General features: G+C 47.2%; 1 protein-coding gene across 1 annotated transcript in view; it reads right to left on the bottom strand.

Moving 5' to 3' along the window:
* Window positions 1-18,073, bottom strand: part of LOC124035009 (transmembrane protein 266-like) — a 101,182-nt gene that overhangs the window by 61,184 nt on the left and 21,925 nt on the right. Inside the window, exon 3 of the mRNA XM_046348399.1 lies at window positions 17,062-17,283. Within this exon, the coding sequence (XP_046204355.1) occupies window positions 17,062-17,283 (222 nt within the window). The remainder of the gene's footprint in view (window positions 1-17,061; window positions 17,284-18,073) is intronic.

The following is an 18,073-nucleotide window of genomic DNA, read 5'->3' on the forward strand; positions in this document are numbered from 1 at the left end:
AGAGTCTATCAAGGCACTGCATGTAGCACCCGAACCGGTCCAGCGTAGATGGACCGACATAGTAGTACAGGATCTAGATGGAGAGACCTGAGTAGTAGCGCTCACCAGTAGCCCTCCGCTTACTGATGAGCTCTGGCTTTACTGGACATGAATTGACAAAATGTCCATCAAATCCGCAATAGAGGCACAGGCGGTTGGTGATCCTCCGTTCCCTCTCCTTAGTCGAGATGCGAATACCTCCCAGCTGCATGGGCTCAGTCTCTGAGCCAGAGGAGGGAGATGGTTGCGATGCGGAGCAGGGAAACACCGTTGACGCGAGCTCTCTTCCACGAGCTTGGTGACGAAGATCTACCCGTCGTTCTATGCGGATGGCGAGAGCAATCAAAGAGTCCACACTGGAAGGAACCTCCCGGGAGAGAATCTCATCTTTGACCACTGCGTGGAGTCCCTCCAGAAAACGAGCGAGCAGCGCCGGCTCGTTCCAGTCACTAGAGGCAGCAAGAGTGCGAAACTCTATAGAGTAATCCATTATGGATCGATCACCTTGGCATAGGGAAGCCAGGGCCCTAGAAGCCTCCTACCAAAAACTGAACGGTCAAAAACCCGAATCATCTCCTCTTTAAAGTTCTGGTAATTGTTTGAACAATCAGCCCTTGCCTCCCAGATAGCTGTGCCCCACTCTCGAGCCCGGCCAGTAAGGAGTGAAATGACGTAAGCAACCCGAGCTCTCTCTCTAGAGTATGTGTTGGGTTGGAGAGAGAACACAATATCACACTGGGTGAGAAAGGAGCGGCACTCCTTGGGCTGCCCGGAGTAGCAAGGTGGGTTATTAACCCTAGGTTCCGGAGGCTCGGCAGACCAGGAAGTAACAGGTGGCACGAGACGAAGACTCTGGAACTGTCCAGAGAGGTCGGAAACCTGAGCGGCCAGGTTCTCCATGGCATGACGAGCAGCAGACAATTCCTGCTCGTGTCTGCCGAGCATGGCTCCTTGGATCTCGACGGCAGTGTTACGAGCGTCTGTAGTCGCTGGGTCCATTCCTTGGTCGGATCCTTCTGTTATGCAGGTGAATGAGGACCCAAAAGCGACTTGGCGAAAACAGAGTCTTTAATCCAGTTTAAGGAAATAGCAATACTCCTAGACAAATCGGAGCGGTAAATAAAGCATAAAAAACAATTCCACTCGTAATCACGAGAACTGACTGGAGACTCGATAATAAACTGCAGGTTGCCTCGGGAAGGCACTTGACCGTAGCAGACTCAGACACCTGCTCACCACGCAGCATCTGAGGGAAACACGACACGACAGGGCGATACAAAGACACAGCACGGTGAACAATATACAAGGATCCGACAGGACAGAAACAGAAAACAAGGGGAGAAATAGGGACTCTAATCAGGGGAAAAGATAGGGAACAGGTGTGGGAAGACTAAATGATTGATTAGGGGAATAGGAACAGCTGGGAGCAGGAACGGAACGATAGAGAGAAGAGAGAGAGAGAGGGAGAGAGAAAAAGGGGAACGAACCTAAAAAGACCAGCAGGGGGAAAACGAACAGAAGGAAAAGCAAAATGACAAGACAATATAAGACAAAACATGACAAAAGGGCCTCTCTATAACTGTGATTGGCTGTTATAGACCCCCCTCTGCTCTCTATAACTGTGATTGGCTGTTATAGACCCCCCTCTGCTCTCTATAACTGTGATTGGCTGTTATAGACCCCCTCTGCTCTCTATAACTGTGATTGGCTGTTATAGACCCCCTCTGCTCTCTATAACTGTGATTGGCTGTTATAGACCCCCCTCTGCTCTCTATAACTGTGATTGGCTGTTATAGACCCCCTCTGCTCTCTATAACTGTGATTGGCTGTTATAGAACCCCCTCTGCTCTCTATAACTGTGATTGGCTGTTATAGAACCCCCTCTGCTCTCTATAACTGTGATTGGCTGTTATAGACCCCCTCTGCTCTCTATAACTGTGATTGGCTATAACTGTGATTGGCTGTTATAGACCCCCTCTGCTCTCTATAACTGTGATTGGCTGTTATAGAACCCCTCTGCTCTCTATAACTGTGATTGGCTGTTATAGACCCCCTCTGCTCTCTATAACTGTGATTGGCTGTTATAGACCCCCTCTGCTCTCTATAACTGTGATTGGCTGTTATAGAACCCCTCTGCTCTCTATAACTGTGATTGGCTGTTATAGACCCCCCCTCTGCTCTCTATAAATGTGATTGGCTGTTATAGACCCCCTCTGCTCTCTATAACTGTGATTGACTGTTATAGACCCCCTCTGCTCTCTATAACTGTGATTGGCTGTTATAGACCCCCCTCTGCTCTCTATAAATGTGATTGGCTGTTATAGACCCCCCTCTGCTCTCTATAACTGTGATTGGCTGTTATAGAACCCCCTCTGCTCACTATAACTGTGATTGGCTGTTATAGACCCCCCTCTACTCTCAGTGATGCATTTTCTTCTTTGACGCACCTTATGTCTAAACTTCTTTCCAGTGACATGATCTTGATTGGTGATCTCAACTGGTGTTGGTTAAAACCGGTGTCTGATGATTTTAAAATGTTTTGTTGTTCTATGAATCTTACCCAGTTGATTAACTCACCCACTCGCCCAAATCTTAAATGCCTAGATACATCTACCCTGATTGATTTGATATTGACAAATGTTCCACATAAATATTCTGCGGTTGGTGTATTTTTGTAATGATTTAAGTGACCATTGTGCTGTTGTTTCTGTTAGAAATACTGAGGTTCCAAAGACAAACCCACATTTTATTCATAAGAGAAATTTGAAGTGTTTTAATGAGCAGGCTTTCTTTCATGATTTGTTTTATTTTGACTGGAGCAGATTGAGCTTATTCCTGATGTGGAAACTGCCTGGAAATTCTTTCATGATGGTTTTCCCCAAATAGTAAACAAACATGCCTCATTCCGCAGGTTCAGGGTTAAAGGGCGGGATAATCCATGGTTTTCTTCTGAGCTGTCTTGTATTATTCACGACCGTAATCTAGCCTGGGCTAAAGCAAGGAAATCATGTTCTGATGCTGATTGGCTTATTTTAGGCAGTTACGAAACAAGTGTTCTTTTCTTCTCAGGAAGTCTGAATATTTTATGTCTGTTACCACTGATAACCTGAATGACCCTAGAAAGTGTTGGAAGGCTATTAAGTCTATGTCTGGTAACAGTAACGTTAATGAATTACTGTCATGTGTTTTGAAGGACTCTGTTGCTATATATGACAAAACTGAAATGCTGAATTGTTTCAATGAGCACTTTGTATCATCTGGTAGGCTGTTTGATTCAGTGTCCTCTGTCTCTGTACAACCCTGTGTGGATGAACCAGTAAGAGCTGGTCAAACTTTTAGCTTTTTGCCATTCTCAGTGCAGGTGGTACATAAAGCCCTGAAATCCTTAGATCAGAGAAAGCCTGCAGGTCCTGATCTTTTGGATCCCTGCTTTTTAAATCTGGCAGCTGATTTCATAGCTGAAACACTTACATCTCTGTTCAATCTAACCCTGGAATGTAATGAAATTCCAAAGATCTGGAAATCAGCATTTGTCCTACCACTTTTAAAATGAGGAGATCCAACTCTTTTAAATAATTATAGGCCAATCTCAAAGCTGTCACCCCTGGTGAAAATATTTGAAACCCTTCTGAGTGAACAGCTAAAAGAGTTTATTTACTAACTCTATTTTTATCAATGTACCAATCGGGCTTCAGGAAGAAGCATAGCACAATTGCAGCAGCCATGAAGGTTTTAAATGATATCACTGAAGCCCTTGACAAAAAACAGCACTGTGTCTCACTTTTTATTGATCCCTCTAAGGCTTTTGATACAGTTGATCATGCTATACCAAGGCAGAGATTGTTGAGTGTAGGTCTTTCGGAGCATGCAGTTGCATGGTTTGCTAACTATCTGTCTGATAGAACTCAGTGCACTCAATTTGATGGGCTTATGTCTGTTAAATTGTCTGTCTTTAATGGTGTGCCCCAAGGCTCTGTACTTGGTCCTCTCTTATTCACTATTTCTATAAATGATTTAGACAAACAATTCCAAAATGCGCAACTTCATTTTATGTTATTTACTGTTGTGCCTCGTCTCTTACAAAAGCTTTCCAGTACTTGCAAACTGCTTTATATACTGTTCAACATATCTTGTGTCAATTGAATCTTATCCTCAATACTGACAAAACTAAACTAATGGTGTTTTCTAAAGCAAGAAATAGACCTCTGAACCTTTAACCTATTACTACCTGTCAGGGCAAGGAGATTGAAGTTGTAACCTCATATAAATATCTTGGAATTTTAATTGATGACAGCCTCTCTTTTAAATTGCATATTCAACAACTTACAAAAAAATTGAAGCTGAAATTGGGATATTATTTTAGGAATAAGGCCTGTTTTTCTTTTGAAGCCAGAAGGAGGCTAGTATCAGCTACATTTATGCCTTTACTAGACTATGGGGATATTTTATATATGAATGCTTCCGCTCAGTGTTTGAGATCAATTGACACCCTTTACCATGGCACTTTGAGATGTATTTTAAACTGCAAAACCCTTACGCACCACTGCAGGGTTGGCTGGCCTTCTCTAGTCACTGGTAGGCTCAGTCACTGGTATACTTTTATTTACATAGCCATTTTGGGTTTACTACCTTTTTATTTGGGCATTTTTATTGTTCAGAAATGTGGTGGGTACTCTCTTCGTTTGTTGGACTTTATCCTGCTAACTGTTTCAAATGTCCAAACCGAATTTGGTAAAAGGGCTTTTATGTACTCTGCGCCATTGTCTTGGAACGCCTTACAAAATACTTTTAAACTGGAAGAGCTTGTCCCGATTGGTATTTTTAAATAACTGATGAATGATCTTGAGACTGATTCCCAGACCTGTCAATGTTTTTAATTTGCTGTTTTTGATTTTGTTAAACTCTTGTGAATTCTATGGTTTTTACTAGATTACTTAGTTTTTCATGTTGTTTGTCTGTCATTTTTGTAATGACTTGGTGCTGCCCATCTTGGTGAGGACGCTCTTGAAAAAGAGATTTTAAATCTCAATGAGCCCTTCCTGGTTAAATAAAGGTTAAATAAAAAAATATTTTAAAAATATTTTAAAAATCATAATCATATAAGCCAGATAGGCCTGTCACCTACATGCCCTTATGTCAGGCATCAGTCAAAAAGAGGGTGTCTTGTCCTGCTCCTGAAATCTGCTCCTGCATTCATCCCAGTCATCAGCAACAGAGCATTGGGGTAGGTGCATGTCTGACATCAATGTGTACGCAATTACAATGATAATTTAATTTAATTTAATTTAATGGTCAGTTTCCCCAAAAATGTTATAACATAAACATACTCACGTAGGCTGTGGTGTAATGGAATGTTTTGCCTTGTGGGTTTTTACACTTTTATGTAGATGTCATAACCAGCCATAAAATAACGCAATATGTCAAATCAAATCAAATTGTATTTGTCACATACACATGGTTAGCAGATGTTAATGCGAGTGTAGCGTAATGCTTGTGCTTCTAGTTCCGACCATGCAGTAATATCTAACAAGTCACCTAACTTTTTCACAACAACTACCTTATACACACAAGTGTAGAGGAATGAATAATAATATGTACATAAAAATATATGGATGAGCGATGGCCGAACGGCATAGGCAAGATGCAGTAGATGGTATAGAGTGAAGTATATTCATATGAGATGAGTAATGTAGGGTATGTAAACAGTATATAAAGTGGCATTGTTTAAAGTGGCTAGTGATACATTTATCCCATTTTGAATGATTAAAGTGCCATTAATGTTCCATGACTATGTAAATAGGGCAGCAGATGTAGAGGGGTAGTAGAGGGGATAGTAGAGGGGATAGTAGAGGGGTAGTAGAGGGGAGAGTAGAGGGGTGAAAAGGCCTTGGCTCGGGGGGCTGAGGTCCTTGATGATCTTCTTGGCCTTCCTGTGACATCAGGTGCTGTAGATATCCTGGAGAGCAGGCTGTGTGCCCCCGGTGATGCATTGGCCAGACCGCACCACCCTCTGGAGAGCCCTGCGGTTGCGGATGGTGCAGTAGCCGTACCAGGCGGTGATACAGCCCGACAGGCTGCATCTGTAAAAATTAGTGAGGGTCTTATGTTCCAAGCCAAATTTCTTCACCCTCCTGAGGTTGAAGAGGTGCTGTTGAGGCGCTGGCGGCTTCTTCACCACACTGTCTGTGTGGGTGGACCTTTTCAGATTGTCAGTGATGTGTACGCCGAGGAACTTGAAGCTTTCCACCTTCTCCACTGCGGCCCCGTCGATATGGATGGGGTCGTGCTCCCTCTGCTGTCTCCTGAAGTCCACGATCATTTCCTTCATTTTGTTGCCGTTGAGGGAGAGGTTATTGTCCTGGCACAACTCTGCCAGGGCCCTCACTTCCTTCATGTCTCGTCTGCAAATTTAATGATTGAGTTGGAGACGTGCGTGCGTGGCCATGCAGTCATGGGTGAACAGGAAGCACAGGAGTGCATTGTGATATACTGTATGTGTGTAGAGAGAGAGAGAGAGAGAGTAGCTGTTTGACGAATACACCCCCAACTCTCCACCTCAGCTCTGTCCAGGCCCAGAACCACTTGTCTGTAGTCCTCCCTTGGGCAGGCAGACATAACAATGTCTCCAGGAGATAACAAGGTGTCTGGCTGGTGATTCCCATGATGGCTGAAGACAACATGCTCTGCTCTTTAATTTCATCGGTCCAAATTGTCCGGCCCGGTTAAGCATCCAGAGAATGCTTAATGCCACAAAGTAGTGTTTTAACATTCTCCAGTCCTAGCCAGTCACTGTGACTGATTGGTATTAGAGTTATCTATCTGTGAGGAAAACAAAGTCCTCAATGCAATAATGGCTTTAAGTAATCACTCAGGATAGAATGCACTTTGTTGTGGGACTAGAAGGGACTACCAGTATCAGCTAAAATATGAAAATGGGAAAATGAGCCAACCAAATCATTATTTCCTATATGGAATATTTGGACTCTTGGACCTGGACTGGTGTAGTGGCCATGAAGAGAGGGATGTATTTATGGGATGTTATGTTTCCTCCTCTTCCTCCAGTACCACCAGGACACTGCATTTAGATGGGCCATCTGGCCCTGCAGCAGAGTGCTCCCAGTCCCAGTCCCTCTCTGAGCTCGGATCACATATTCACAGCGGTGAGATCAGCGACATATGCTTCTGCTCCCGATACCACCCATGTCTGGCGTCCAACCGCACGCTGGTCAGTGATCTGGGAGATGACATCATTCCTGTAACGTTGTGTGTGCCGTGGTGTGTGTGTTTTTTGCACCCATTCTGATTGACTCCATAATAAGCTACCCAATGCTCCTCTAGCATGGACAACATACCACCCAAGTTAAGCTGAGATGCAAAAACACCCACACAAACGACACCTATGGGAAAAAACACCCACACAAACGACACCTACGGGAAAAAACACCCACACAAACGACACCTATGGGAAAAAACACCCACACAAACGACACCTACGGGAAAAAACACCCACACAAACGACACCTACGGGAAAAAACACCCACACAAACGACACCTATGGGAAAAAACACCCACACAAACGACACCTACGGGAAAAAACACCCACACAAACGACACCTACGGGAAAAAACACCCACACAAACGACACCTACGGGAAAAAACACCCACACAAAAAACGGGAAAAAACACCCACACAAACGACAAACGGGAAAAAACACCCACACAAACGACACCTATGGGAAAAAACACCCACACAAAAAACGGGAAAAAACACCCACACAAACGACACCTACGGGAAAAAAAAACAAACGACACCACGGGAAAAAACAAACAAACGACACCTACGGGAAAAAACACCCACACAAACGACACCTATGGGAAAAAACACCCACACAAACGACACCTACGGGAAAAAACACCCACACAAACGACACCTACGGGAAAAAACACCCACACAAACACACACGACACCTACGGGAAAAAACACCCACACAAAACACCCGGGAAAAAACACACAAACGACACCTACGGGGACAACGGGAAAAACACCCACACAAACGACACCTACGGGAAAAAACACCCACACAAACGACACCTACGGGAAAAAACACCCACACAAACGACACCTACGGGAAAAAACACCCACACAAACGACACCTACGGGACAAAAACACGGGAAAAAACACAAAACCACACAAACACGACACCTACGGGAAAAAACACCCACACAAACGACACCTACGGGAAAAAACACCCACACAAACGACACCTATGGGAAAAAACACCCACACAAACGACACCTACGGGACAAAAAAAAACACAAACGGGAAAAACACCCACACAAACGACACCTACGGGAAAAAACACCCACACAAACTACGGGAAAAAACACCCACACAAACGACACCTACGGGAGAAAAACACCCACACAAACGACACCTACGGAAAAAACACCCACACAAAGACAAAAACACCCACACAAACGACACCTATGGAAAAAACACCCACACAAAAAACGGGAAAACACCCACACAAACGACACCTACGGGAAAAAACACCCACACAAACAAACGACACCTACGGGAAAAAACACCCACACAAACTACACTATGGGAAAAAAACTCACAAAAACACGGAAAAAACACCCACACAAATGACACCTACGGGAAAAAACACCCACACAAACTACACCTACGGGAAAAACACCCACACAAACGACACCTACGGGAAAAAACACCCACACAAACGACACCTACGGGAAAAAACACCCACACAAACGACACCTACGGGAAAAAACACCCACACAAACGACGGGAAAAAACACCCACACAAACGACACCTACGGGAAAAACACCCACACAAACGACACCTACGGGAAAAAACACCCACACAAACGACACCTACGGGAAAAAACACCCACACAAACGACACCTACCGGAAAAAACACCCACACAAACGACACCTACGGGAGAAAACACCCACACAAACGACACCTACGGGAAAAAACACCCACACAAACTACACCTATGGGAAAAAACACCCACACAAACGACACCTACGGGAAAAAACACCCACACAAACTACACCTACGGGAAAAACAACAACAAATAAAAACAGCTTGACTGCTGAGAGAGAAACAGAGAGAGAGAGAGAGAGAGAGAGAGAGAGAGAGAGAGAGAGAGAGAGAGAGAGAGAGAGAGAGGGGGAGAGGGAGAGGGAGAGAGAGAGAGAGAGAGAGAGAGAGAGAGAGAGAGAGAGAGAGAGAGAGAGAGAGAGAGAGAGAGAGAGAGAGGGGAGAGAGAGAGAGAGTGTGAAGGAGAAAAAACAGAGCGAGAGAGAAGAGAGAGGGGAGTGCAATGAAAGTGCTGAACACAAGTCCGTCCCACGCCACCTTGATCCCCCGAACGGGAGGCACTTCCTGGTTAGACAGGAAGATGGATCACCTCAACTCTATTAATAACTGAGCTCCACTTACCATGGCCCCTGTGTGTGTGTGTGTGTGTGTGTGTGTGTGTGTGTGTGTGTGTGTGTGTGTGTGTGTGTGTGTGTGTGTGTGTGTGTGTGTGTGTGTGTGTGTGTGTGTGTGTGTGTGTGTGTGTGTGCGCCAAAACTGCTAACACTGTAACTTCCCCCTGAAGCTAGCTAAAAACAACCACCTCCCCCAATGTCGCCCACGCCTCCTGCCTACTGATAGATATGCTACATTACAACAGCGCAGTGTGGTTACAGTAAAACCAACCTCCTGCATGCACGTGTGGGCCTTTTCCATCCTTCCTCACAGAAACAGGGACTCATGCAAACCAAACCAAAGGTTCCTGCATGGTTCCTCTGTAGCTTTTTGTCCGTTGAGATATGTTATGTCTGAATGAGTGTGTTTGACAGGAGTGGAATAAGGTCTAGGGATGAATTCAAGGCATTTTATTAACATTTAACCCTCTAATATTCAGTTATGGGGAGATTTTCTGCAGAGAGAGGAGAGACATAGACAGTGATATATGAAAAGAGAGAGAAAGAGGGAGAGAGAGAGAGAGAGAGAGAGAGAGAGAGAGAGAGAGAGAGAGAGAGAGAGAGAGAGAGAGAGAGAGAGAGAGAGAGAGAGAATGTTCTGCAGATAGAGAGACAAAGAGAGAGCCTATCTGGATGTTGGAAGGCACCACTGAAGGAGCTGTGCTAATCCTAATGAAATGTGACAGGCTGACATAAACTTGAATATGAAGTGAACCATGATTACAGACGATTAGATAACAATCACTACGTACTGCAGCCAGAGAGCTTGTGTGCCTGCCCTCGATTTCTCGCTGTCTGTGTGTGTGTGTGCGCACATGTGTGTGTGCATGCATGCGTGCGTGTGTGTGTGAATTGCCTGTAGTCTGAATCCGCATGTGGAGTGGAGTAGGGGCAGAGGAGTAGGGGGCTGTGGAGTGGGGGGGCAGAGGAGTAGGGGGCTGTGGAGTGGGGGGGGCAGAGGAGTAGGGGGCTGTGGAGTGGGGGGCAGAGGAGTAGGGGGCTGTGGAGTGGGGGGCAGAGGAGTAGGGGGCTGTGGAGTGGGGGGCAGAGGAGTAGGGGGCTGTGGAGTGGGGGGCAGAGGAGTAGGGGGCTGTGGAGTGGGGGGCAGAGGAGTAGGGGGCTGTGGAGTGGGGGGCAGAGGAGTAGGGGGCTGTGGAGTGGGGTGGCTGTGGATCAGGGGGAAGTGGAGTAAGGGGGCTGTAGAGTAGGTTGGGCTGTGGAGTAGGGGGCTGTAGAGTAGGGGGACATTAGAGTAGGGGGCTGTAGAGTAGGGGGACTGTAGAGTAGGGGGACTGTAGAGTAGGGGGACTGTAGAGTAGGGGGACTGTAGAGTAGGGGGACTGTAGAGTAGGGGGACTGTAGAGTAGGGGGGACTGTAGAGTAGGGGGCTGTAGAGTAGGGGACAATTAGAGTAGGGGGCTGTAGAGTAGGGGGACTGTAGAGTAGGGGGACTGTAGAGTAGCGGGGACTGTAGAGTAGGGGGACTATAGAGTAGGGGGACTGTAGAGTAGGGGGCAGTAGAATAGGGAGAAGTGTAGAGTAGGGGGACTGTAGATTAGGGAGGACTGTAGACTAGGGAGGACTGTAGAGTAGGGGGACTGTAGAGTAGGGGAACTGTAGAGTAGGGAGGACTGTGGAGTAGGGGGACTGTAGAGTAGGGGGACTATAGAGTAGGGGAACTGTAGAGTAGGGAGGACTGTGGAGTAGGGGGACTGTAGAGTAGGGGGACTATAGAGTAGGGAGGACTGTAGAGTAGGGGAACTGTAGAGTAGGGGGACTGTAGAGTAGGGGAACTGTAGAGTAGGGAGGACTGTGGAGTAGGGGGGACTGTAGAGTAGGGGGACTATAGAGTAGGGAGGACTGTAGAGTAGGGGAACTGTAGAGTAGGGAGGACTGTGGAGTAGGGGGACTGTAGAGTAGGGGGACTATAGAGTAGGGGGACTGTAGAGTAGGGGGACTATAGAGTAGGGAGGACTGTAGAGTAGGGGAACTGTAGAGTAGGGAGGACTGTGGAGTAGGGGGACTATAGAGTAGGGAGGACTGTAGAGTAGGGGAACTGTAGAGTAGGGAGGACTGTGGAGTAGGGGGACTGTAGAGTAGGGGGACTATAGAGTAGGGAGGACTGTAGAGTAGGGGAACTGTAGAGTAGGGAGGACTGTGGAGTAGGGGGACTGTAGAGTAGGGGGACTATAGAGTAGGGGAACTGTAGAGTAGGGAGGACTGTGGAGTAGGGGGACTATAGAGTAGGGGGACTATAGAGTAGGGGAACTGTAGAGTAGGGAGGACTGTGGAGTAGGGGGACTGTAGAGTAGGGGGACTATAGAGTAGGGGAACTATAGAGTAGGGAGGACTGTGGAGTAGGGGGAATGTAGAGTAGGGGGACTGTGGAGTAGGGGGGACTGTGGAGTAGGGAGGACTGTAGAGTAGGGGAACTGTAGATTAGGGAGGACTGTGGAGTAGGGGGACTGTGGAGTAGGGAGGACTGTAGAGTAGGGGGACTGTAGATTAGGGGGGACTATAGAGTAGGGGAACTGTAGAGTAGGGAGGACTGTGGAGTAGGGGGACTAGAGTAGGGGGACTATAGAGTAGGGAGGACTGTAGAGTAGGGGGACTATAGAGTAGGGGGACTATAGAGTAGGGAGGACTGTAGAGTAGGGGGCTATAGAGTAGGGGGACTGTAGAGTAGGGGGACTGTAGAATAGGGCGGGGACTGTAGAGTAGGGGGACTGTAGATTAGGGGGGACTGTAGACTAGGGAGGACTGTAGAATAGGGGGACTGTAGAGTAGGGGGACTGTAGATTAGGGAGGACTGTAGACTAGGGGGACTGTAGAGTAGGGGGACTGTAGAGTAGGGGAACTGTAGAGTAGGGAGGACTGTGGAGTAGGGGGACTGTAGAGTAGGGGGACTATAGAGTAGGGAGGACTGTAGAGTAGGGGAACTGTAGAGTAGGGGGACTGTAGAGTAGGGGAACTGTAGAGTAGGGAGGACTGTGGAGTAGGGGGACTGTAGAGTAGGGGGACTATAGAGTAGGGAGGACTGTAGAGTAGGGGAACTGTAGAGTAGGGAGGACTGTGGAGTAGGGGGACTGTAGAGTAGGGGGACTATAGAGTAGGGGGACTGTAGAGTAGGGGGACTATAGAGTAGGGAGGACTGTAGAGTAGGGGAACTGTAGAGTAGGGAGGACTGTGGAGTAGGGGGACTATAGAGTAGGGAGGACTGTAGAGTAGGGGAACTGTAGAGTAGGGAGGACTGTGGAGTAGGGGGACTGTAGAGTAGGGGGGACTATAGAGTAGGGAGGACTGTAGAGTAGGGGAACTGAAGAGTAGGGAGGACTGTGGAGTAGGGGGACTGTAGAGTAGGGGGGACTATAGAGTAGGGGAACTGTAGAGTAGGGAGGACTGTGGAGTAGGGGGACTATAGAGTATGGGAACTGTAGAGTAGGGAGGACTGTGGAGTAGGGGGACTGTAGAGTAGGGGGACTATAGAGTAGGGGAACTGTAGAGTAGGGAGGACTGTGGAGTAGGGGGAATGTAGAGTAGGGGGACTGTAGAGTATGGGGGACTATAGAGTAGGGAGGACTGTAGAGTAGGGGAACTGTAGAGTAGGGAGGACTGTGGAGTAGGGGGACTGTGGAGTAGGGAGGACTGTAGAGTAGGGGAACTGTAGATTAGGGAGGACTGTGGAGTAGGGGAACTGTAGAGTAGGGAGGACTGTGGAGTAGGGGGACTGTAGAGTAGGGGGACTATAGAGTAGGGAGGACTGTAGAGTAGGGGGACTATAGAGTAGGGAGGACTGTAAGTAGGGGAACTGTAGAGTAGGGAGGACTGTGGAGTAGGGGGGACTGTAGAGTAGGGGGAATGTAGAGTAGGGGGATTGTAGAGTAGGGGGAATGTAGAGTACGGGGGACTGTAGAGGAGGGGGGACAGTAGAGTAGTGGCTGTGGAGAAGAGAGAGATAACAGAAAGGTCAACTCCATCTTCACAATGCTACAGGCCATGGTATACAAACATTGAATCCCAAATGGCACCCTAAATCCCTATGTAGTGCAGTACTTTGACCAGGCCCATTGACACACACACACACACACACACACACACACACACACACACACACACACACACACACACACACACACACACACACACACACACACACACACACACACACACACACACACACACACACACACACACACACACACACACACACACACACACAGCAGGTTGACATGAGAGCCTTTCTCTTGATTAATCTCCACCACTTCAGCCCCACTAGATGTTGCTACTGAACAGCCTCTTGCTGCAGCACAGTGATAAAATACAGCCTCTGTGGATCAAACACTAGCTGCATACGGTCACTGTACCCATGAAGTCAGCAATGAACACAATAGCAAAGTCAAGTTTGGTACCCGATCAAGCCCTGCACATTATTCACAGAGTAAAGTTATAAGAGACATGGTTCTAATTGACCTCTTGGAGATGCGATGATCACATTTACAACAAACGTTTCCTTTGCTAAATGTAGGACAGTTATCATACAGAGAATGATACATGCTGACTGAAATCAGAGGGGTTCTACTCAGTATGACTCTCCACTGTCTCTCATTCAATGATCCATCCTTTTCTTGATGAAATAACTACATTGTGTTGTTGTGAGATTCTCATTTCAGAGTACACACTCCCATACGTGTTACAGTATTCAGTGTTACAGTGTTCTCTCTCTCTCTCTTCTCTCCTCTTCTCCCTCCCTCCCTACACCCCTCCCTCCCTACACACCCCCTCCCTCCCTACACCCCTCCCTCCCTACACCCCTCCCTCCCTCCCTATACCCCTCCCTCCCTACACCCCTCCCTCCCTACACCCCCCTCCCTCCCTACACCCCTTCCTCCCTACACCCCTCTCTCTCTAAGAGCAGATGAGCCACCTAATGCAGACAGGGAAGGCAATCCACTTGTCTGTAGAGAGTCAGAGGACCCCAGGACACATTCCTCTCTGAGATACATTATGTATTTGATGGGCCTGGTGGATTTCCACCTCCTCCCTGTACTGCTGCTATTGATGCCTCCCAACTTCACTTCATCATTCAGCAGCTACGGCAATAAAGCAGGAACATTTCCCTCACATTTCCTTTATAAAGGTGGCATTCTCTCTCTTTAGAATGTTGTCTTGTTCCCACAGCAGTCAATCCTGAACCAAAAGGGCTCTACCTTGACCAAAAGGGTTCTTCCTGGAACCAAAAGGGTTCTTCCTAAACTCAAATGCTAGAGACACTCAAAGGCTAGAGAGTGACCATCGTAGACCACAAAATCAAATTGTAAACATGATACAATATTATGGCTGTCTTGCTACAGTAGTTAAATAGTGTTTCTAAAGGTCACTAAGAGGAATGAGGTTTGCTGCTGTCCAAGGAGGGCTGATCGATATGGTGATAAGCAGACAGAAGCACGTACGTAAGCATTCAGGAGCTAACACTGCTGAAACCCACAGAATAATATTGGGTGAATCTCAAGTGCAGGTACCTCACCTCAGACCTTCTCCTACAATGAGTTTTGCAAAAGAGGTGAGAGGACACAAGGAATCAAGGAAATACAATTGAAATTGACCCATGGTGCCCCCAGGCCTAGAGGACACAGGTTTGACTGACACCTTCCCATCACCTGGCTAATAGCCTTCTTTAACAGGGATTCACCCTTGAGTCCTTTACTATGGAGCCAGTGCCACCTCTGATGCTGAATCCTAATGGAGTGACCCAGGGGAGGAGGGACCAAACGCAGGCCTGATAATGATGATTGGTGTTCCATGGAACATGACATAATACAGAACATTAATACACAAGAACAGCTCAAGGACAGAACTACATACATAAAAGGCACACGTCGCCTACATATCAATACATACACACAAACTATCTAGGTCAGATAGGGGAGAGGAGGTGTTGCTTTATCTGTTTTTTAAAACCAGGTTTGCTGTTCATGTGAGCAATATGAGATGGAAGTGAGTTCCACGCAATAATGGCTCTATATGGGAAATGGGATTCCATTAAATGTAATGTAGAGCATGATAACTTTTACTACTCCCACTGACAGGATTTTTACAAGCAGCCATTTTGCATTAATGACTTGGATATGAAATAGTGACCCTAACAGTAATGTAGTTGAAGAAGTACTGCTGTGGTAACATACAGATCAAATCACCTTCAAACCAATGATGGACAATTCCTGTGTTTGGGCCCATACACAGCCAGCAGATTTCACAACAAGCAGAACTACAAAAACAGTGTGACATAGGCAATGCATTCTCTGTTGTGCAGCAGGGACAGGGTGTAGCTAGCTACTGTGTGTTGCACTTTTGACATGAAAATGGGGCAAACGAGAGACGTAGCCTGTGAGCTCACAGCATCATGATGAGACAACAACAGTAATGTGTTAGTGTCAGCATTGCACTGCCCACTGTTGACTGTGTGTCTGTAGGATCCATCTGTTGAAGGGGCACGGCTGATAGCTGGCGAACACTGAGCCTAGTGGAGTGAGACCTGATCTGGTGTCAAACGGAGTGCTTGGAAGGGAAGGTGTGTGTCTGTTTGGGATGCTGGATCGTAAAGCTAAAGCATATGGGGTTGTTTATCTGGACTCACGGGAAGAACCAGGTCTGAGTCACTATTACGGGACAGGATGCCATTGCAACACGGCAATACAGGGACCGTGTTTGTACTGTATAATGAAAGAGACAATCTGTTAAGACCATACAGTAACAGACATGCAGGGCAGCTAAAATAGCCTGGGACCTCATCCATCACACATCAACCTTACAATTCTGGTTAAGGGTAGAACATGGAACTGGCAGTGTCACAAGTAAGGTCATCTATGGATGTTGCAATATAGGTCTTGGAGGAGCACAGTACATTCAGGGGATGCGATTAGACCTTCATAGGATATATGTATAGACCAAATAGCAAATATGAATCTGTTTATCACTGATGGACATCCCCTGTGTTGTAGCTACAGTCCTGGCTGTGAGTTAAACAGGGCCAATGTACCATGAGATTGAACATCATCCATACTTGTCCCTCTGTGTTGGCCAATGTACTATTAGCATAACTGACACGGTACATGGCGGTGTGTTCCTGCCCTCCTTCCCAGCCTTCACTCTGTTAAATGCTTGATGTACTGCATAATTATACATGACACCATATTCAATTACATCATTTCGTCTCACATTCTCAAACCAGAAGCAGGTCGTTTCTGAGGATAACTGGGAATTTATCATTTCCAAGGTGTGGAAAGTCATTAATAGAAAAGTCTGCCAGGTCCCAAGATCTTTGCAAACCCTTATGAACCGTTGTAGATGCGTGCAAGGTTTGGACCTGTTTGTGTAATGGCTGAAGTCTGTAAATAAAGCCACAGCGTCTTACCCTTCCCTATTGAGGTTCGGACCTATTGGTGTAATCAATAGCTACCTACTGTACAGTCAGAACGCGTCAGTGCCTTTCAATGGATGAATACAGTTGTATTGCCTCACCCTTCCCTGTTGTCGTCCTCATCCAGGTTAGAGAGGAGCTGTGATCCGGCCAGGGAGAGGTCCAGGTGGGCCAGAGGAAGGTCCCTGTAGCCGAAGCTGACCAGCTGGACAGGAGGCGTGCAGGAAGGGTCCATCTCCTGCACACCATGCTCCTCCACTGGGTCTGGCTGGGAGATGATCTCCAGGTCTGATAGGCCTCCAGCCTGCTGCTCCACCACGTCACTAAACACACAGGGAGAGAAGACCACTGTGTTAGCCCACTGAGCTCAAGCCTCTTCACCTTCTAACTCCACTGGCTCTGGCTTCACCCTTTACCTACAGGTCCTACAACCCAACCGCCTGCTCAACCATATACCTCCAGGTCATACAACCCAACCGCCTGCTCAACCATATACCTCCAGGTCATACAACCCAACCGCCTGCTCAACCATATACCTCCAGGTCCTACAACCCAACCGCCTGCTCAACCATTTACCTCCAGATCCTACAACCCAACCGCCTGCTCAACCATTTACCTCCAGGTCCTACAACCCAACCGCCTGCTCAACCATTTACCTCCAGGTCCTACAACCCAACCGCCTGCTCAACCATTTACCTCCAGGTCCTACAACCCAACCGCCTGCTCAACCATTTACCTCCAGGTCCTACAACCCAACCGCCTGCTCAACCATTTACCTCCAGGTCCTACAACCCAACCGCCTGCTCAACCATTTACCTCCAGGTCCTACAACCCAACCGCCTGCTCAACCATTTACCTCCAGGTCCTACAACCCAACCGCCTGCTCAACCATTTACCTCCAGGTCCTACAACCCAACCGCCTGCTCAACCATTTACCTCCAGGTCCTACAACCCAACCGCCTGCTCAACCATTTACCTCCAGGTCCTACAACCCAACCGCCTGCTCAACCATTTACCTCCAGGTCCTACAACCCAACCGCCTGCTCAACCATTTACCTCCAGGTCCTACAACCCAACCGCCTGCTCAACCATTTACCTCCAGGTCCTACAACC

The sequence above is a fragment of the Oncorhynchus gorbuscha genome, linkage group LG05 (assembly GCF_021184085.1).
Source record: "Oncorhynchus gorbuscha isolate QuinsamMale2020 ecotype Even-year linkage group LG05, OgorEven_v1.0, whole genome shotgun sequence".
Lineage (NCBI taxonomy): Eukaryota > Metazoa > Chordata > Actinopteri > Salmoniformes > Salmonidae > Oncorhynchus > Oncorhynchus gorbuscha.